Source organism: Meles meles, chromosome 20 (assembly GCF_922984935.1).
Source record: "Meles meles chromosome 20, mMelMel3.1 paternal haplotype, whole genome shotgun sequence".
In the NCBI taxonomy this organism is placed as follows: domain Eukaryota; kingdom Metazoa; phylum Chordata; class Mammalia; order Carnivora; family Mustelidae; genus Meles; species Meles meles.
Genome location: NC_060085.1, coordinates 19,928,968 through 19,949,572, shown reverse-complemented (window position 1 = coordinate 19,949,572; position 20,605 = coordinate 19,928,968). Strand labels below are relative to the sequence as shown.

The following is a 20,605-nucleotide window of genomic DNA, read 5'->3' as shown; positions in this document are numbered from 1 at the left end:
CTCTCCTGCTTGAGTGCTGAGGCTGGATCCCCGCTGGGAGGCCTGGCAGAGTTTGGGCAACTGGGGTGGGAGCAGTTATTTCTAGATTTGAACCTACATCTGGGGGAAGCCAGAGGCTGCTGACAGGCCACAGAAGGAGCCAGGAGGCTGGTATTGCTTCCTCTGACCTTGGGCCACCCAAACCAGGGCCTTGGCACCAGAAAATCTGGCCAGCCCTGGCCTGAAGACAGGAGAGGCGGATAGCATGGGGTCAGGTCAGACTCTGGTACAGAAACCTCACCAAGGAAGTAGTGCAGAATGGTGGGTCAGGAGAAGCCTGCCTTGGCCACTTTATCCCGCCCCCTCCCCCCAAATCCCCAAGCCCAGGTCCCAGTGGTGTCTCAGCTGGGTGCGGGGGCCTCGCTGGAGTTGAGCCTGCGCAGCTGGCTGAGGCTGGCCAGCCGGAGCCTAAGGAGCGTCTCTTCCTGGGTGTGCAGGGTGTGTGCCAACACGCGGAGAGACTCGCTCTGCAGCACTGGGGACAGGCGGGAATGGGGGTCATCAGACCTCATGCCACCCCACAACTCCCCACCCTTCGCTGCCTTGGCCTCAACAGCTGCTCCCTCCAGCCATGCAGAAGGAAGTGCCTTCCAGGCCCTGCTCCTCACCCTTGGTCCCCACTTGCTACCCACACCATCCATCCGTCTGTCCGTACCACTCAGATAGACGGCCAGAATGGCAAGCGCCAGGCAGGTGAGCACCAGCAGTGCCAGCAGCATCAGGAAGCTTCCCCGGCCTTGCAGGGGACCGCAGCCAGCCTGGGCACACAGTGATGGGGGCAAGATCCCCAGCAGCTCGTCCCATGGCTGCACCTCCTCGGCCAGGTAGGGGCACAGAGAACCTGGGGGGCAGATGGGGCATCAGGAGGGTAGGGGATGTACCTGCCCTCCTCCCCTCTCCCAGTACGTCAGTCCCGCCGCCCTGCCCCCCTCACCTCCGCTGTGCAGGTCACTGATGGACTCCACCTGGTGCAGCCGCACCTCCTGTGTGTGGCTGGGGGCCAGTGGTGCCCTGCTCCTGGGGCTCGCTGTCAGTGCCACAGTGTCTGCTGGGACAGGGCAGGGCTGATTCAGCCAGCAAGCCACCCCCCTCCCTTCTTTGAGGTGGCTTCCAGCAGCAGCAGGGACTCAGAGAAGATGGGAAAGGACAAAGGGAGGTTGGCTCCAAATGCCCTAAAAACCAACTCAGAAATTATCCTTGTTTGGGAACCAGGATGACCTCGGAGCCCCTTGGGCCTGGTAACACCCACGACAGCAGGAGGTGCATCTGACTTGCTTTGGCTTCCTCCCGAGCGACCACCGCAAGGACTTTCAGGCATTCCTCTGCCTGCTCATTCCTAAAAAGTTACCAGTCTTGGAGGGCTCAACTGACGTTGCATGAAATTTCATCCCTGCTTCTGCTATCAGTTTGCCCTGCAGACCCTGTGAGGTAGCCACCAGGCCAGACCCAGTGTCTGGCAACTTCGCATGCCCCACAGAAGCATCCCTTTCCTAGCTGGGTGCCACTTGTCCCCCAGGGCCTGCTTTAATGGCCTCTGAGATCTGTGATTCAGCTGTACTTCTGCAAACCCTGCTGTTTTCGCTCAGCCTTGTAACAGGAGACCTGCCTTTGTTATCAAGCTGTTCCACACGCTCCTGGGGCCTCCCTTTGAGGCTGCCTGGGCATTTAGGTTGTTTCCAGTTTCCTTTTGAAGTTAATAACCCCTAGGAAAGGACATGCATCAGCGAGTATGAAGGTTTTCCCTGATTTCCTAATTGTTAATAAGGACAGATTCCTAGAAGTAAAGTTACTGGCTTAAAGAGCAGGGGCTTCCTTAGGCCATCATCAAACTGTCCTCCAGAATGGCTGTCCATAGCCCTCAGAAGGGTATATCACCACCTTTAGGCCTTTTCACTGAAAAAAAAAAAAATTACATACATACATGCGTACACATACGTTTGCCAAACTGGGAGATGAGGAAAGGCCTTCCTTGACCTGTTTGATTGGGTTTCTTTTTTATTTTATTTTATTTATTTGACAGAGATCACAAGTAGGCACAAAGGCGCAGAGAGGAGGAAGCAGGCTCCCTGCTGAGCAGAGAGCCCGATTCAGGGCTCGGGGCTCGATTCCAGGACCCTGAGATCATGACTTGATCCGAAGGCAGAGGCTTTAACCCACTGAGCCACCCAGGCGCCCCTTGATTGGGTTTCTTTGCCTGGAATAACTTCCTTATCCATTCCCAGCCTCTGCCCACTTAGTCACTGGGGTCTCTGTACTTTTCCTGTGATTTCACTGATTTTTAGAACCATCAAAATATTTTGTGATTTCTAAAAAGTGTATTTCACTTTTTTTTTTTTTAATAATCTTGGCTCCTTATACCTCCAGATACCCAGCTGGACATTAGATAACAAAGGGGGGGGGGGATTGAGGGAATGCCTGCTGATAGGGGCAAGGGTGATTGGACTCTCAGTCTGTCACTTTCAGAACAAGAACTCAGCCTTCATGATTTGCTTGAAATTGTCCCTTGATATGCCCCAAAGTAAAAAGAGATGCTGCCAATCACATTTGGGTGATGGGTTGGGGGTCATAGTAAATTCCTCTCTGCAGTTGGCTCTGCTTTCCCCACACTTTCTAAAAATAATATTTACCTATTTGAGAGGGAGTGTGTGCGTACACAAGCAGGGGGAGGGGCAGGAGAAGGAGAATCTCAGGCAGGCTCCAACTCCCTGCTGAGCGCAGAGCCTGACACAGAGCTCATCTCACCACCCTGAGGTCAAAATGTGAACAGAAATCCAGAGCTGGGTGCTTTAACTGACTGAGCCACCCAGGTGCCCCTTCCCCACCCTTCCTAAGTTGAACTCAGATTCTGTTCATTCCCAGGAAAAAACTTGATAAACGTTGTTTGGACCCCAGAAGGAGGCAACCATCTCCCATCACTACTGGGGGCTGGGCATCCCACCCCCATCCAGCTGAAATGTTGAAAATGTAAGGAAGTTGACTGGCTGGGCCAGAGAAGCGTGGGGCAGCTGGTCAGCCCTGTTCTGGCGCCACTGAACCTCTGTACTTGGGTGCAATGGGGCAGTTAGACGAGTGGCCACCAAAGGCCTAACTAGCTCTAAGCTGGGCCAGGCCAACTAGCCAATAGTTGGGTCCTTTTTAGGCTCAAGCTGGAGGAGGCCGGAGATCTACCCACTCCCAGTCTCTGGGCCACATGCCCAAAGTCTTCCTGGAACAGCCTGCCCGGATCCCAGCTTCCTCCCTGAATGAAGAGCCTAGCTGGCCAGGCATCTGCCCTGTCCACACCCACTTGGTCACAGCCTATAGTTGACCAGGTAGCTCCCCCCAGCCCCTCCCTGTCCTTAGCAGGGGAGACAGGCAGGACCGGAGAGGACGTGGGGTTCCAGATGTGGTAAGCCCTCTCTCCATGCACAGGGGGCAGGTCCCTTTACTCAAGCAGGGACATGGTGACTGATGACTAGTCAAGGAAGTGAGGTCAATGGGATGAGGCAGGGTTGCTCCAGAGTCCACAGGGTCACGGGATGGGGAACGTGCCCTCCCCCAGTAATGCTCTCCTACCTTCCTGGGTCTCCTCAGGCATGGCAGGCGGTGGGCAGTTGGGGGGCTGATAATAACACCCAGTAGCAGGACAGGATGAAGGCAGCAGTGGCTCCTCGGAGCCTGGAAAGGCTAGCCACCTCCCAGCCCGGGGCCTAAAATAGGCCTGAGCTCAGCCCACTGGGCTATATTTAGAGGGGGCAGCCCTCAGCCCTGGGAATGGGTGGAGTGACCCAGCAGGGACTATCTAGCTGGTGATGGAGCCCAGGCAAGAGCACACCTCCACTAACGCAGGTGCCCAGGGTCTTTCCTGGGGAACTCTGCCACCCCCGTATATGCACAGGCCTTGGTGTCTTTACCCAGACAAGCAGCCTCATGCTCACCTCCAGCAACGCCCCTCAGGGCAGCTGAGAGACCTCTACTCAAAGCTGGGTCATCTCTACTCCAAACCAATGGACAAGCACCCAGCCCTGTGTGACCTGCTGGCCCCAGGGACTGGGGTGATGGATAATGAGCCAGGGCCATGAGGGCCCCCAGAGGGGGTGGAGACAGACCTACACACACAGGTACTCATGCTGGTCAGTGGGCAAACTTGGACTGAAGATTCAGATTTCTGTTAATAAGCTTACAAGCTGGGGGAAGGGATTGCCCCCTCTCTGACCTCCATTTCCTCATCTATAAAACAGGAATGACAATGGTTCCTCCCTGGCACGGGACACAGGAGGATGGAAATACAGCCACATGTCAGAAGCATTTAGCACATGCAGTTTAGAACCTTTCTGCTCTCCAAGGGTATACAAGTCACACACAATGTATGAGGAAGCATGGTACCACTTACCCTTGAAGGGAGGAAGTGGCTGATCTTAGGGCCCACCCTCTGCTATTGGACCCCTGAGGCCCTCCTTCCCAACTGGGACAAAGCAAGACAATGAGCTCTACCTCCTTAAACATCCCAAATCCGTCACTTCACTGTATCACTGGCCTCCATGATGTTCCTCGAGCACAGCAACCTTGTTCCTGTCTCAGGGCCTTTGCCCTGGCTGTTCATTCCTAGAAGGCTCTCCCCCGGATACTCCCACAGCTGGCTCCTTGTTTAGCTCAAATGTCACCCCCTCACTGATGCTTTCTTACATTATTTTACATATCACCAAATTGCATTTTCCTCAGAGCACTCAGCCAAGAAATCCTGTTATTCAGAATACACTGTGTATGTCAGTAGGACCCCAAAAGGCCCCACGGAATCCCCTCGGTCACATGGAAACCATCTTTAATCCTGACCACAGCATCCTTAGCAGAAACTGAGGTCTAGAGACCACGAAGAAGTTGCCCAAGGCCACACAGCGAGACCTAGCACCAGCGGTTGCATGCTGGGGGGCTCCAGCTTTGGCTGATAACGTGTTTATTGCATTAGTACAGTCGGCCTGCCCCACCCCCACCCCCACCCGCTCAGCCTGTTCACAGCTTTCTGCTCATCCCCCAGGGAGTAGGGCCTTCCCCGAGGGTGGGCACTCCGGGCACCTCCTCCGCCCAGGTCGTTGCTCTGGAGCCCGCTTCTCTGCCTCCTCGCGACCAGCAGAACCCCGTGCCCGGCCTGGGCCGTCCCTCCCAGGGCTACATTCAAAGGTTATCCTCTGTTAATAAATAAGCTGGCGAGGCAGCCCCTCGGCCAGGGCCTGTCGGTCGGTCGGTCTCCATCGGCCAGGGACCAGTGTGCCGGGCCCCGTAGCCGTGCGTCCCCCAGGGTCTGTCCTCCCGCTCCTGCCTGGAGTCGCCTTCCCTGTACCCAGCCCGGAGGCCGAATCACCAGTGCGCGGCGCTGCGGGGTCCCCGCTCTGCGCGCGGCTCGGGGGCGTGCCTTCGGCGGTTTCGGCCCTTCCTCCGGGATTCGGGAGGCGGTGGGCGCGACTCGGGCTGCAGACGACACATTCGCAGGGAGCTGGCGCCACCGCCGCCCGGCTCCACCAGCTGCAGGAAGTCCCGGTACCAGAGCTTGGGGCCTGGAGGGGCGACGGGCGCAGCCTCCTCGGTCCGGGCCAGCCTTTCGGCCTGCGCGGCACTCAGCACGTGTAGCGTCAGGCGACGCAGCGGCTGCGAAAAGCCCTGCTCCACAGCCGCGCACAGGTACACGCCTGAGTCCCCGCGCCGCAGCCCGCGCAGCAGCAGCCCCCGCGTCACGCGCTCGGCGCGCTCCTCCGCAGCCACCTGCAGGCCGGGCCAGCGGGAGGCGGGGGCATCAGGGTCGGAAACAGCGAAACCCGGCTCCAGGCCCGCCCGGGAGAGGCAGAGGGTCATCGGCGGCCGAGTGGGAGTAGGATAGGGGCGCCCGCAGGGGCCATGTTCGGAGGCTGGGGGCACTGGGACCGGTGGTCTGAGAGGAGATCCCCGTACCGGGCACGACATGGGGGGCGGCGCAGGGAGCGCAACAGGCGGGACGAGGGCGCGACTCTCCTCGGACGGGGGCGGAGGGGCTGGGTCTGGAGTCTGTTTAGACTGAGAGGCCTCACCGGGATGCGGCGTGCAAGGAAAGGACCAGGCCTCACCGAGATCCGGCGTGCAGGGAAGGGACCAAACCAGGCAGAGGGGCTGGTGAGGCGGAGTCTCACTGGGCGGGGCCGCACCTTGTCTACAGGTGGGAGCCGGCCGAGAGCCTTATTGGCTAGGGCGGGGCCTCTCCTGATGTAGGGGCGGGGCCAGGGCCCGTTGAGGAGCCGAGCTGCAGGACGCTCACCTGCGTGCGGGCCGCCTCCCCCGCGCGTTGGAAGGTCCATTCCACGCGTGCCTGCAGCGAGCGGGGCTCACACTCTAGGAAGGCGCTGCCGCCCTCCACCCCGAACACCTTCCGCTCCAGCAATGTGGGATGGGACGAGTCTGGGAAGGGCAAGGGATTTTCAGATTCAGGCAGGGCAGGGCAGGCTGTGGCGTCTAAGAAGGCCGCGAAGTCGGGTTAAGCTGGGGCACTCACCCCCAGAGCACAGCGTACTGGGGTCGCCGTTTTTCACATCTTGCCGCCGAAACCGCCTACGGGGAGCGGGGCACGTGGAACTTCCGTGAGCTCTTCTTCCTTTAGCCAGCCAGGTGCCACAAAGGACTCCGGGTGGCCCGCCCCCGACCCTGCCCACCTTTTAGCGCTGGGCTGGAAGCGCGTGCACGCGGCCCCGTCCCAGGCGCAGTAAGGGTCACGCGCCAGGCAGCATTCCGCGCAGGCACGGCCATGGGCAGCACAGCGGTGCAAGGGGATCTGGGCCACTGCGCTCCGTGAGGCAACGTACAGCTGGTGCTAGGGGGCACGAGGGGCTCCGGGCTGACCGAAGGCAGCCCTGTGCCCGCCTCCCACAGGTCAGAGATCCCTTACCCCACTTGACAGATGGGAACACTGAGGTCTCAGGTCACGCAGTCTAGCGAAGGCAGAACCTATTCTCAAACCCGGGGATTTGAACTACCAAGGGAGGCATGGGGGTTGGGGCACTCGGGGAACGCACTGGGTCCCTTTTACCCCCACGCCTTCTGGTAACTTACTCTCTTGGAAGAGATTTGCATGCTGGTGATAGCAGCCGAGTCCTGAGAGGGAGGGGGAGCACCGGGATCAGGGATCAGTAGGGTGCGGTTACTCCAGGCAGGGGGGCACGGAGGCTGAGGTTGAGGGGGACTGGGGGAAGGCTAGATCTCACCTCAAATACGTGCAGCTCCTCCAAGAGCAGCCCCTCCCCATTAGGCCGGCTGCCCTTGGGGACCGAGATCACCTTCAGCACTGTGCCAGCATCTGCAAGGATGAGGAGTGAGTGACTGACTCCTTGTGCTCCCTGATAGCTAGGACTGGTGGTCTCCTCACTTCTGAGGCCTTTACCCTCAGCATGGTTGGGTCAGTGAAGAACATGGGTTGGAAGAATAAGAGCAGCATCCAGGAGATGGGGGCATAACCCAGGCAAAGATGCGAAGGTGAGCCTGGACAGGGGCAGCTTCAGTAACGGGCAGAGTCTAGACTGGGTTTAATGGGTGGTCATGGCAGGCCACTGACCTGTGCCAATGAAGAGGACATCGTAGTGTCCGTCAGCAGCTGCCACACGATCTGCAGTGATCTGGGTGAAGGTGTATCCGGCACCCACTTGTAGGAAGAGAGGGCGCCCACCCAAGGGCAGGACTGAATTGTACATGAGAGGGTGGTTCCGGGCAAACTGAATGACGTCATCAGGGAAGTCCTTGGTAGAACTGAAGGTGCCAAAGGTCTTGCTGGGGCACTGAGCAGTGGGGAGGAGGCACGACAGGGATGTGGGTGTAAGGGTCTGGTGGGCCCACAAGAGACCTCCAGGAACTGGGAGTGGGGGTGCTAATGGATAGAGCCCTGCCCTGGGACTCTGAAGAGAGAAGACCCAGCCCTGCCTCTGGGAGTCTTAGGGAGAAATATGGCCTTCCGTTTAGAAGCCCTGTCTGATCAAATTAATGTTTATCCACCCATAACAAGATGAAGAAACTACATTCACCAAGAAGATCCCAGACCAGATTCTCCGCCCCTGAGACTTCGAGCAGGTTGTGGTGGGAATCCTGGGGCTACGCACCATGCCTGGCCGGGGGTAGGGGACACGGCCCTGATAGGACACCCACTGGTGCAGAGGTCCTTCCTTGTGTGCAAAGGGCCCCAGAAAGGCACGGCGCACGTCGTTCATGCTATACACGCACACTGCAGAGCCTTGGAAGACGGTGCTGTGGGTGAAGGCATGAGTAGAGTGAGGGGCCCAGCAGAGCCGGGCCAGCCCTGCCCCCGACCTCCCGGCTCTCACCTGGATGTGGAGAAGACGGCATAGAGCAGCGGGCTCCAACGGTCCCTCAAGGACAGCAGGAACACATCCTCTGAGGGGAAGGGGCCCAGTTGGGGGAGGGCACACAGCCCTCAGGGCGGCCGGGCTCCCCGGTCTGGGGCAGTGCGCTCCCTCTCCCCAACTCCACCCTCCACTCCTGGCACTCACGGAGCTGGTCGAAGTGCGTGTCACCCTCCGCACCAGGCACGGAGCACACCAGCCGTGCCTTCAGGAACGTGGTCCACTTGTTCACCAGGCTGCGCTGGCCACCCACATCATTCTGCGGGGCCAATCAGAGGGCGTGAGGGGGAACCCCAAAGAGGCAAGAGGGCAGGGTTGTGGTCACAGGCTGTGGCCCAGGGACTCCTCACCCGACAGATCTGGCCAACACGGGACACGGACAGGCGCCCCAGTGCTGGTGCGGCTTCCACTGCCGACTCACGGAAGAAGAAGTAGATCTTGTCATCATCGGGATTCTCGCTCTCCGGGATCCAGAAGACCTTGACAAACTTGGGTTCTAGCAGCAGGAGGTGTGAGGTCAACATTCCCTAATGAGACCTATATGCTCCCTCTCCTAACTCTGGTGCCTCCAGAAGCCTGCCAGGCAGCATGTGAGCACCCAGTCTCTAGGATCAAGTTCATCGGGATGCGTCCATGGGATCCTGAGGATCAGGGCCTCTGAGTCAAGAAGCAGCCACAAGAGGGCAGCAGAGACCGAGACTACCTGGACAGCCCACCTCAGCCAGGCAGCTCCCCAGGCCAGCCGGCCAGGAAAGGAATTGAGATGGCCAGTCAGTTGTACCTTCACTCACGGGATCCTACTCTTGAACAGGAGACAGGGGCCCCCGTTCTCCTCACTCTTACAGCAAGTGACTCAGACCCTGATGGTGGAGAACCCTTATCCTCTCTCCTCTCCTGCATCTGATCCTTGGTTTGTTCCTGCGCAGGATTCTTTGCTCTAATTGCTCTTTCCCTCCATCCTGTGGGGCATTTGGAATCAGCTCAGCCCACTCCCCAGCAGACTGGCTTCCTTTCTCGTTCTCCCACCTGGTCTCCTTTTCCCCTTCAGTCTGTGCATTCACCAGTCTCGTGGCCATTGGAACCGATCTTATGATGTATTCGTTCTGAGTTCTGTGAACTCAAAGAGGGCGCACACCCCATGTCTTGTCTGCCCTACAACCCCAGTCCCTGGCACAAGGCTGGACGCATGCTAGCTACCTGGCGGGACCCCAGCTGCACCCACTGCTCACTTCTGTTATGGGCCTTCCTTGGCACCTACCCTGTGGGGGCCGAGGGCCCCCTCCCCAAAGCCCCACCAGCCTTTTACCATTGAGCCAGCGGGAATCATGTGGTTCTGTTCGGAGACTCGGACGCTGGCCCAGGCTGCGGAAGATGGTGAAGTCCCGGCCCATGAGGTCTGCAGCCACCCCTGAGTACAGTTCTTCTCCTGCAGACAGGGTGAGGGCCGCTCAGCCAATCTGAAGGTTCTCGAGTGGAGGATGGAGGTGGGGGGTGCTTGGAGAGCTCTGGCAGCACCCTGGGAGTCCAGTGAGGCCGTGGGGGAATCTCTGGGGTCTCCGAAGAGTCGAGAGTCTCTGAGGGGTCCTAGCCTTTGGACTCACCCACAAGCACGGAGGCAGCCCGATGCCTCGGGTCATATGGACTCTTGCCCTTGCCGTCCTCTAGCCTCGGAAAGTCCAGCCGGAGCATGGGCTCCTGGGGACCAGAGGGCGGTTGTTACTTCTGGACCCTTCTTCACCTCCCAACCTCCCTCTCTGCCCAGAGCTGGACTTACTTCCAGCCGGTGGCCCACCTCCACGAATGCACAGGTTGGGTGGAAGGCCCCTGTGCCACAGGCCAGCAGATGGGTGCGGTTGTAGGCATGCAGCAACTTCACGAAATTCATGCACTCAGTCTAGTGGGCAGGCAGGGTCAGGGACAATGAGGCCTCCCCCAGGGAGGCAGCCTTAAGGAGTCCCAGCTCACCAGAGGCACCTCACCCCTTCCTCTCTTCTGCATCAGTCCAGGCAAGCACCAGCATGGGCTGCGGTGACCTGCGTACCCTTGGTGACCAGCCCGGCCCACCTCTCACCAGAAGGCGCGCATGGAAAAGCACAGGCCTGTACATCCCCCTGTGACTCAGAGGCCCCCAAGAAGAATCACATGAGCCTCCACCCTGAGTCACTACCTCCAAACTTCAGCCACCTCGACCCCCTGCCCCCATCACAGCCAGAACAGGCAGGCCTCTGTCTTGGCGCCACTGTGTGTAAAGCGGGGGGCTGGCCTCCCCGCCCCCACCCCGAAGCCAGCACTCACGCCAATGTCCTTCCCTGCCCAGTTGCACTCCTCTCGCCATTCCACGGGGGCCGGCCAAGCCAGCTACAAGGAGGTCGGGGGAAGGGGACACAGGTCAGGGCCCTTGCATAGTCTCTGTGCAGAGAGTGTCCACTCAGGGGGCCCATCCCCCTGGGCCTCTCCAAGCAGTCTGGAGTGGGGTCCTGGGGCTCCTTCCCTGAGCAGCGCCGAGGCTGGGGGTCCCTAGTACCTTCTTGGCCCGCTTGCTGATGTTGTCCAGGCTAAGGGAGGCCACGTGGTTCTCGGCGCCCACAAACAGGCGTCCTCTTTCCTCGTCCACCAGCAAAGCTTCATAGCAACAGGTCCTCTCCAGCCTGAAGGTCCGGAGACCATGCCGGGCCTGGAGCTCTGCAGGGGGCGGACACCACGGAGGATCTGCCAGCCCTGCTGGAAGCTTCCCCTAGACCCTGCCTGTCTCTCTCACAGGTCATGGTTGTACATGGGACCTGGCCCACACACATGTGAGTTTCCACGTGTGTGAGTTTCCACTGATGAAGACAGGCCCACCCATGTGTGAAACTTCCATGGTGGGCAGTGCAGCATCCCCCCAATCAAGGGGCAAGCAGGTTGAGCTCCTCGGGCAGGCTTGGACAAGCAGTGTCTGCAGGCAGGCGCACTGGGAGGCCAGGGTGCCAGTGGGGGTGCCGAGCATGTCCGGAAAGCCAGAACCCCAACCCCAGCATGGGGATGAGGGTTTCCTGCCACCAGCCTGAACTCAGTGCAATGCCATTGCTTAGTGACCAGTGACCGGCCTCCTGTGTAGGGGGTGTGGGAAGGAGGCTCTAGTGACCCCCACACCTCAGTTTCCCTGGGGGTGGGTCGTGGATGGGACCCAGGCAGGATCTGTTGCAATGGGAACGGAAGGGGGTCTTCCTGGGAAAGCAAGAAGAGAATGTGCACAGAAAGTCGGCAGGTGGGGGGGGGGGCTGAGGCCAGGACAGGGTTAACTGGAGATGGCCTGAGAGTGCCCCCAATCAAACCTGGGCCAATGGCACAAAACAACAGCAAACGCATGCCCCCTACCCACACTGGGACCCTCTCCCGCCCACCATGAGGGGAGCCCTCCCGCCCACCAGGTGCACCTACCTTGGAAGGAGAGCCGTAGGCGCGGGGTGCTGGGGGTCGCATCCCCCCGCACTGCCGCCCAGAGCAGGGCCAGGACCGGGATCATGGCGGCAGCCCCGGCCTGCCCCATCCTGGTGGCTCAGGGTGCTCCCGGTTCAGCAGGCGCGTGCGGAGGAGCCTTGAGCCGCCCTGGACTCTGCCCCAGGATCTGGAAGAGAAGGAGCTGCAGTAAGGACGAGGGCGGGAGGCTAGAGGGGGGAGTCCCCAGGGATCAGATTACAGCCCCTAAGGGAAAGAGGCTGGGGGGTCGCATTCCACTTCCGAGCTTTCCCCTCCCTGAGTGTGCCCTGCCTGGCCACAATCACAGACACACCCACGCCGGGCACACCCTCAGGGTCACCCCCACACTGGCAGGCGCCCGCCCCACCACGTCACCCTCCCCAGGAACCCCCCCCCCCTTCCCGTAGACATGCTCACAGGCATTAATTCACAAACTCGGTGTGCCTACTTCTTGCCAGCCTGGGGCACTGGGGGACACAGACAAGGTCCCCATGCAGGAGAGGGCAGAATGCCAACAAGGACTCAGATCAGTGCAGTCATTTTAGAGGGCGCCAAGTGCATAGAGCAAAACAAGCCAGTCATGGGAGTGAGCAACAAGAGGGGGTCAGGCCTCTGGAGGTGGTTGTGCACCCACGGGCCCACAGAGAAACAGAGGTACCTTTGGGGCTGGAGCTGGAGCCAGTGGTGTGGGCGCCCGTGAGTTTGAGTATTTCTGAGGGTCCCTTTGTGTATCTGTATTGTGTGTGCGTGCGCGTGCACGCAGACAGGTGTATGGCCATGTCTGTGATGGCATGCGTGTGCGCTTTGCAGACACACGTACATGTGTGTTGTGTTTGTGTGCATTACGATTGTGTATGCACACACAAGTGCATGCGTGTCCCTCGGCACGCCGGTGAGTAAATACAACCACAGGGACAGTCACTGCCTGCAACTCTGAGAGCGCCTGGATAGCCACTCCTCGGGAAGACTTCTGTCCAGGAGCCCCGAGGCCTGTGCCCCCCCCCCCCCCAGGCTGGAGGGAAGCCTCAGCTTCTACTTGGAGGTGATTCCCACTAGGACATCGCAATGCAATCCCGGCTTCCTGCTTGATCTCTCACTCCCCACCCAAGCCTAGAGGGGGCTGGTTATGCAGAAATTCTGTGGGCTCAGACTTCAGACCCAAAAGCAATCAAGTCGGGGGACAGCCAAGGGTCTCAGGCAGCCTCTCACCCCTACTTCAGGTGAGTTGCCCGGCCCTCTCTGAGCCTCCCCTGCCACCGCACCTCTCCCTCCCCTGCCTTCTCCCTCAGGTTCCCCCATCTTTGAGCCCCTCCAACTCAGTGCCAGAGCCCTTCCCCTGGACCCCTTCTGTGGGGCCAGCCTCTGCCTGCAATCCCCATCGTCCTTCCCAGAGCTGGCGGGGCAGGTGCTGGGCACAGGAGCTTTGGCATGGGGCAAGGTCCTGGGGTGCCATCAAGCAAGGGGCACACCTGCCGAGCCACATTCCAGATCACTGCCCCCGCTAGCCCCTGCCCAGTTCCGCAGCTCCCAGACCCCTCCCAGGCTAGGACTCCCACCTCCTGTTGTCCCTCCACTGACACTTGCCACTGCCTCTTCTGAGCCCGTGAGGTCTGCAACGCCGGGTCTGAACACCCGGCCACCTTCCCACACTCCACCAGAACTCAGGCGGCAGCGCCACTCCACCCCAGCCCGGGCTCGCCCGGGAGGAGGGGAGAAGCCTGGGGACTGTAGGGCACCCTACGATGGCTCCTTTAAGGAGCAGCCCCCGCCTCCACGCAGCCGGCCACCGCCCCACGCGCCGCCGGCAAGTTTACTGGGCGGATCGAGTGACCAGGCAGGAGTTGGTGGCCAGGCCAGAGTGGAGCGGGCACAAGGGAGGGGCGACCCCTCCCCTTTCAGGCCTCGGGGCAATAGGGTGCGCCCAATAGCAATCCAGTGCAGGAGGAGGGCGGCCAGTCAAGGCAAAGGAGGAAGAAACCATAGAGGGCCCCCTCCCCAGCCCCAGAAGGCTCTGTGAAGCAGGCAGAACAGCAGGTCCAGGGGACTTGAGGTCCTCACCGGTCCCAACACAGCTGGAGAGCTGCAAGTGGGTAGTGAGGAGCTCAGCTGGGAAGGGTCTGGGATCTTGGCCTGAAGCTGAGTCTGGAGGATGACCCCATTCGGACTGCTAGGGGTCTACTCTGGGGCCAAATGTTGACCGTGGCTGAATGGGGCCCTCGGGTCTACGTGACAGTGCTTGAGGATGGCCTTTCACCCCTCAATCCCCCCAAAAGGCATCCTTCTGGAACCTCCTCAAGGCTGGTCAGCAGCTTGTCAGTGGTCAGTGAGGGAGGCTGTGGTTTCCAAGGGCTGTGGCCCTTCTCTGGCCAGGTCTCCCAGAGTAGGGGTGTCGGTGCCCGTTTCGGGTGGGGCCGGGTCCTGCTTTCCTGAGTCTCAGGACCTAGTGTTCCTGGACTGGCTTGGTTGGCTGGCTGGCTGGCTGGCTGGCAGGCAGATGAAGGGAGGGCCTCCGGGGGAGGACCAGGGGCCTTCGGGAGAGGGAGTAGAGGGATGCACCCCAGCCTGGGCTCTTGGGCTTCCGGGATGCAGCCTCTTCCTCCTCCCAGCTTCTGCCTTGGACCTGGGCAGCCTCCCCCGGCCCTACGCAAGCAAACAAAATTCTTCGGCTGTTTACAATTTTCCACCCTAGCCGCCAAGATCAGCAAGTGCATTTGAGGTCCCCATCCACCCCCACGGTGCCCCCTACCTGCCCCCTCTGCTTTTAGTTCTTCAGGCTCAGGGTCCCAGTCTCTGTTTCATTCCCTCTAAGCTCCACGTCCCTACTGAAAAGCAGGACCAGGAACCCTCCCCACCACCATCTTTCCAGCATCTTGGGGCTGCCCCTTGCCCACCGGAGCCCTTTGTGTTGCTTTCCTTGCCCTAGGTGAGTCCTCTTCCCTGGGGCCGGAAGGGAGATCTGCAGGGGTGGGAGCCCAGAGTGTCCCCCAGGGGTCTTTGTGCCTCAGCCACAGGCCCAAGTATATGCCAGACTCTGGCGGGGGCGGGGGGGGGGGGCGGATTTTATGGAGGCAGCCCTCCAGGAACAGCAGTGGGTTTCACTGCACTCCGGGAGTTCCTAAGGATTCTAGAATCAGGCAGCCTGGGCCTGAGTCTTGACAGAATGGAGCAAACTAGGGAAAGCAGCTGAGGTCCCTACTCCTACCTGCAGACCCCCCACCCAAAGGCCACCTCAGACTCCAGGCCTCTACATTTTGCCAGGGTAGCCACGGGCAAAGGCAGCCTGGGTTCTCGCCTCGATGCTGCCTGTCAGTGCCACAGCCTCCAAGGCCTTGGTTTTTCCTTCTGGAAATACTTAATTGTTGTGCCAAATCCTACCTGCCTTCTGGGCCCTCACCCTCAGCCGGGCCCGCCCTCGGCCTGGACTCTGGGTGGTTTGGCTGGGATAGGGCATCCATCAGAGGAAGGCCAGCGTCAACCCTCCCAGTGCCCAGCCTGGGCTGGGTCAGGCCTTGGCTCCCCACTTACACCTGCTTTAGCCATCAAGGCTGGTGACTCCGACATCACAAACTTTCCTACTTCTGGCCGCGTGGGTACTAGGACTCACTACCCTGAGGACTCAGGCATTGAGTGGGGGTGGGCTGGGGGGCAGGAATGAGCCCAGAGAAGCCTAACTGAGGCCTGACTTCCCTGACAAAGTACTAACCACCCCGGGGGGAGATCTCCTGGGCAATGGTGTAGGGGCTCTTCCCCGACCCGCCCCCAGCCTGGAATCCATGCTCCCGGAGACCCTTGGCCCACCTTTTTGGAAAGATCAGCTCTTCCCCTCCTTGCCTGTTCCCCTTCCCTTCTGAGGGCCATGTCAGGGATGAGGTGGAGGGGCCGAGGGCGGGGCCGCCTGGAACCCTGGGCCTCTGGCTGCGGCCCTGCCCCCACCCGCTCCGCCCCAGCCCTCCGCCTCCTGCACATTCCTCCTGGGCTGAGGTCAGCCCCTATGGGATGGGGGAGCCCCCCCCACCAGCCACATCACAGCTCTCCTCTCGCTCCTGTTTTCTTCATTGCCCAGCAGGGTTGGGGGCGGGGAATAGGGCAGGGGGTGGAGCCTCCCTCTCCCCTCCTCCACAGCCTAGGGGGTGCCAGGAATACAGCCAATGTAGACCCGGGTGGCACTCCAAGCTTATTAACATACATTAACATAAATGCTATCTTCTCTTAATCGGCGCGGGGGGGGGGGGGGGGGTCGGGACTGCTGCCCAGGAGTGCAGGTTGAGGGGCTCTCGATGCTGGGGTGGGATCAGCACCCTTAGTAGGCTGGGAAGGGCAGGGTGGGGTCGTGATGGCTCCTCACCAGCTGTGTGTCCTTAGGGAGACACTGAACCTCTCAGATCTCTCTCCCCAACTGCCCTGCGGTTGCAGCAGGGGGCAGGGTGGGGGAACACAGGTGTCTGCTCTAGGTGCCATCTCCGCACCGGGCAGACCCCTCACTGCTGCGCCTTTCAGCCCAGCTTCACTCCTGTCCCCCACTCCCGCCCCCAACACGACGACTGCCACTACCCTCCACCTGAACCTCCATCCCTCCCTGACCCCTGGGGACTCCTCAGTCTTCTTCCTCCTGGTCTCCAACCCAGCCCTGGCAGGGCCCAGGTGCCCATCCCTTCTCCCTGAAGCTCAATCTTAGGGAGACCTTTAGGCCCCCTGGTTAGCCAGACAAGGCCCCGCCTCCTCCCCCAGCAGCACGGAGATCTGACCCCTTCACTCTCCCCCAGGCTGTGCCCCTGTGGTCTTTCTGTCCCTCCTCCTCCCAATACCTTCCCTCTGCAGTACCCACTACCCACCTCAGAGACCTGGCTGGAACCTGGGGGCTCCCAGGCTCAGCCTTAGCCGACTCCACGAGGGCTCCGGGCACCCCATTTCCAGAGGGCGGCAGGACTTTGCTTGGGCTGTGCCCTCCACCCTTTCGCTCCTCCTCTTTGCCACCTGCTAGATTCTCTTCTTCACTATTCCGTCTTCAGGTCTCCTGGTGTCACTTCCTCTGTGAAGCCCCAGATGCCTAGAACACCCAGGGTCGAGCCTCTGTGCAGGCCTCTGGGTCCCCCAGTGGCTGTCATCCCAGGACCCAGCAGAGGACAGGCACAGGGAGGGAGGAGAGAGAATGCCTACAGAAAGCCCTTGTACCCTCCTGGGCCTGCTGAGTCCTGGGGATGGGATGCGATGGGAGACTGATGGTCAAGTCCTTCCTTGACCCTGCACCAGCCCCTCAGGCCTTGACTCTCTCCACCCACAACGAGGTTGGAAATCAGAGTCAATGGGAAAGGATATCAAACCTATTTTTCTCCTAAACAAGATCACCTGTGGGGCTTATTGCATGCAAGGGGAGAAACCAAGACAGGGAGGAGAAAGTGATCCATGGTGTTGACCCCCCTCCACCCTAGTGCCCATCACCGTTATTAACCAAATCGCTGAGTGGCTGACAAGTATGGACGCACTCACTGTCACATAGCTGCACACACACCCCACCTGGCCTGATGCCCTCCTTGAATGTGTGATGCGGGCTGGCTTTCCCTCTGGGAGTCCAGGAGGGTTTAGGGGAATGCGTAGCCCCACGACAGGGATATGGGATATGGGCCCCCAGGATCTCTTATCAGGCCAATAGACAGGAAGATTGAGCTCAGTTGTTTGGGAATGACCCTGAACCCAGAAGAGAGCCAAGAGAATCTACGATCTTATCCTGGCCCCCACCCTGACTCCCAGGGCAGCTAGGACCTGGTCACCCATGCCACAGACCAGGTGGCTGGAGTCAGGGCTTGTGTTCTCCAGCGTCCTGGCTGGCCTGGCATTCTGGATCTGGGATGGGGTCTGTGGGGGGATGATCTGAGGAGCTCTGGCTGCGTGGGGAGTAGGTTTTCCTGGCATCAGAAGGAACAGTGGGGCCACCCAGGAACACGGTGAGGTGTTCTTCCAGGCCTTGAGAGCCCCTGCAGTGTCACAGGTTCCAGATCTCATGGGTTCCCTCCCCATTCTGCACCTGGAATCTTGGCCTCCACCCATCTGTCATGGAGGGCCTGGGCCCGAGCGGGGGAGTGGCTGCCCACCTGGCTCCTCTCTGCAGGGTCTCCCTAGATCCTGCTCTCCTAAGCCCTCTGGCTCTCAGAAGTTGTCTCTCTTTCCAGCTGTTTCTCCACCCTGCAGATGGGTTAAAAATACCAAGGCCGGCACCACATCAGTAGCCTGAGCAACTATTTGGAGTCGGGTGGGCCGTCGGAGAGGTGGGTCAGCCTCATGGAAGTCTGCACCAGCTGGCGACAGCCCACTTCATACAGGGACCCACAAGCTTAGTCTGGAAGCAGGAGCCTGAGTCCCTTTCCTGGCTCTGCCTGTCTAGGGGTTCCAGGCCTCATAGCTGCAAGCTACCTGTGACTGGGGCCAAAAAGATGGGGCTCCTTAAGCTGGGAGTGCTTCAGGGTACAAGGGCCAGGGAGCACTGAGTCTCTCTAGCTGCCCTCACCCCATGGTCCCAGGGATGAGGTTCAGCCCCAGGAAAGCTCTAGGCATTAGGGGATCCCCAGAAGTCAACCGCCTGGAGTTCCTCCCTTTGGGGTGCAGGACACCTGGGATGCCACCACCCCCACCGTCCGCTAGCCCCAGCTGCCCCCCAAGGCTGGGAATTTCCCAACTGCCAAAGACAAGGAAGAATTGAAAGGCCGCCCCCGCCAGTGCTGGGACAATGGGGCCTTATGCCCTCCAAATCAGAGCAGGGGTAGGAAGGCTGAAGGCAGGTGGGAGCCTAGCCGTCTGCATGCAGGAAAGTGCTGCTTGCCAGGACCCCACCCAGACCCGCTGCAAGCTAGATTCAAGGGGATCCTAGCCAGAATCCTGCAGGGCCCACCCATGGAGAGAGGCACTGGGTGCGTCTGGCAGACAATGCTGGCCACTCAATGCTCCCTCTGTGCGGGGGTTCCCCTCAGGAGGTTAGGAAGGAACCATCTCCGGCGCGGCTTCCTGCTGGGCGGGCTTCATGGCCCCCGGAGCCCCGGCCCCGCCCGCTATCTGGGGCTCAGCGGGGTCCGGGCCTGACCGCCAAAGGAAGGCAGGGATCCTGGGTTGGGCGCGGGATCCTGTTCTCCTTGTCAGCAGGCCCTCAGCCCTCAGTCCCGGAGGCAGCGGTAGCAGGAAAGGCCCGAGGTACTGGGGCGGCAGCGGAGGCTGGGGGGCGTTGATCTCCTTCCGATCGGGCGGCCGCAGCCTCTCATCTCTTGCCAAACACTCGGGGGCCCTGAGGCCGCGCGGGGACTGGCAGGTGTGCGGAGGCGGGGTCCCGGGTGCCCAGCCCCACCCTCCCACCCTCTGCCTTCCCCGCCTCCGCGGCGCCGACCCCGGCCCAGGCCGCTTTGTCCCGCTGCGGGCGCGAAGCCGTCGCTGCCCCACAAAGCTGTCTTTGTGCCCCGCGGCCTCCGCGGGACCCGCTGACGTCAGCGTCCGTGACCAGCCCGGCGGGGCCGGCCACGGACTGCGGCGCCCCCTGGCGGCCAAACGCAGGCAAAGCTCGCCTCCGGGCCCCGCCCAGCAGAGCCCTTTTCCGTAGGCTCAGCGGCCCGCTGTCGCCGCCAGCCGCGGGACAAAGTCCGGGCGCCTTGCCAGGCGCTCAGGGATCCCCCCGCAGGCACCCCCACCCACCGCGCGCCCCGCCGCCTTGTCCTCTGCCATTGTCTTCTCCAGCGACATGCGTGCACTTCCCATAGCTTCACGTTAGCTTCCGCATTTCTAGGGCCCTTGTCCCAATGCACCGAGTCTGCTGCCTACGGACACACTGATGTGTAGCCACCTGCTTGTCCCTCCCTGCCCCCCAGGGTTTGGAGAGGGACCTCCGGGGCAGAGACGCTGCTGAACGTGTCTCAGGTCCCTACTGTCCCCAACTTTGTCAACCCTGAGAAGCCCAGTCCTGAGCAGCGAACACCTCCGATTAGAAGGGAGAGGATACAAGAGACTCAGCACAGCCTTGGGCCTGGGAGGTCAGGAGTCATTCTCCTCCTGCACCCCTCACTGGACACCTGATGCTCCTAGGAGGGAAACCCTCGGAGGAACCGCTCTGGAAGTGATCTGTCCCGCTGCTGCAGTGAGGCCTGGCAAGTGCCACTGACCCAAGGCCGCACAGGCACTGGGAGGAGAAGGCGGCATGTACAGGCCCAGGACATAAAATGACTACCAAGTGGGAAAACAGGGGCCGCATACTGGGCCTGGCCTGAGGAGGACGGAGCAGCCAGGGCCCTACCACAAATGAGGATTCTGGTTCGGGTCACTATCCCCTTGGCACAGCTTTGTCTGGGTCTTTGGCCCAGGGACAGAAGAGGACCGAGCAGTACTTGGCATTTTTTTCTTTCTACATTTTATTATTTCAAACCAGGTGAACAATTCCATAAAACGTGAAAAAAGCAAGGAAGTGTTCAACGCTGAAGGACCCGGGCCTGGGGCAAGGGCATGAGGGCCGTGGCCCTCAGCAGGCAGCAGCGGTTCCTAGGTTAGCGCGCTAAAGAGCTACATTTAGGTTAATGGAGCCAGGGCCCAGGGCCACTGGGACGGGCCCTCGGTGATGTTGGCAGTTGTCTGGAGCAGCCCTTGGAACCCAATTCTGTGGAGGGTAGGGCAGGAGTGCTGCCCACACAGGGAGGGGGTAGCCAGCAGAGGGAAGGGTGTAAACACGCAGACACACTCAAGGCACGGAATCACCGGAAGGGGGCTGGTCAGGATCTGACAGTTTTAAATAG

The 20,605-nt window shown here is 60.4% G+C and overlaps 2 protein-coding genes across 8 annotated transcripts; both read right to left on the bottom strand.

Moving 5' to 3' along the window:
• Window positions 1-5: 5 nt before the first annotated feature.
• Window positions 6-4,037, bottom strand: LSMEM2 (leucine rich single-pass membrane protein 2). The gene is made up of 4 exons (XM_045990693.1): window positions 3,595-4,037; window positions 974-1,087; window positions 695-880; window positions 6-514 (listed from the first exon to the last, which is right to left on the bottom strand). The coding sequence occupies exons 1-4, from the start codon at window positions 3,614-3,616 to the stop codon at window positions 381-383; spliced, it is 456 nt and encodes a 151-aa protein (XP_045846649.1). The 5' UTR covers window positions 3,617-4,037; the 3' UTR covers window positions 6-380.
• Window positions 4,038-5,029: 992 nt separating this feature from the next.
• On the bottom strand, window positions 5,030-18,365 carry SEMA3B (semaphorin 3B). 7 transcript variants are annotated; one of them, XM_045990679.1, is made up of 19 exons: window positions 17,936-18,365; window positions 16,679-16,893; window positions 11,808-11,994; window positions 10,912-11,069; window positions 10,683-10,745; window positions 10,162-10,281; window positions 9,989-10,082; window positions 9,694-9,813; window positions 8,738-8,883; window positions 8,535-8,646; window positions 8,349-8,418; window positions 8,127-8,271; window positions 7,589-7,808; window positions 7,242-7,333; window positions 7,090-7,131; window positions 6,693-6,850; window positions 6,536-6,591; window positions 6,302-6,441; window positions 5,031-5,775 (listed from the first exon to the last, which is right to left on the bottom strand). In XM_045990679.1, exons 3-19 carry the CDS (start codon window positions 11,914-11,916, stop codon window positions 5,374-5,376), a joined length of 2,247 nt encoding a protein of 748 aa, XP_045846635.1. In that variant the 5' UTR covers window positions 11,917-11,994; window positions 16,679-16,893; window positions 17,936-18,365; the 3' UTR covers window positions 5,031-5,373. The 7 variants fall into 7 exon arrangements, with proteins under 7 accessions (XP_045846636.1, XP_045846635.1, XP_045846632.1 ...); XM_045990676.1 differs by having other exon boundaries at window positions 16,679-18,365; XM_045990677.1 differs by lacking the exons at window positions 16,679-16,893; window positions 17,936-18,365 and adding an exon at window positions 15,645-15,704.
• Window positions 18,366-20,605: the final 2,240 nt, after the last annotated feature.

Coding starts and splice junctions, on each gene's coding strand:
- LSMEM2 (XM_045990693.1), bottom strand. CDS start 3,616: ATGCCTGAGGAGACCCAGGAAG. Junction 1,088..3,594: donor GCCTGAGGAGACCCAGGAAG/GTAGGAGAGCAT, acceptor GCCCTGTCCCAG/CAGACACTGTGGCACTGACA. Junction 515..694: donor TCTGGCCGTCTATCTGAGTG/GTACGGACAGAC, acceptor GCCTGTCCCCAG/TGCTGCAGAGCGAGTCTCTC.
- SEMA3B (XM_045990676.1), bottom strand. CDS start 11,916: ATGGGGCAGGCCGGGGCTGCCGCCATGATCCCGGTCCTGGCCCTGCTC. Junction 10,282..10,682: donor GGGCAGGGAAGGACATTGGC/GTGAGTGCTGGC, acceptor CCTGCCCACTAG/ACTGAGTGCATGAATTTCGT. Junction 5,776..6,301: donor GGGAGGCGGCCCGCACGCAG/GTGAGCGTCCTG, acceptor CCCGGCCTGCAG/GTGGCTGCGGAGGAGCGCGC.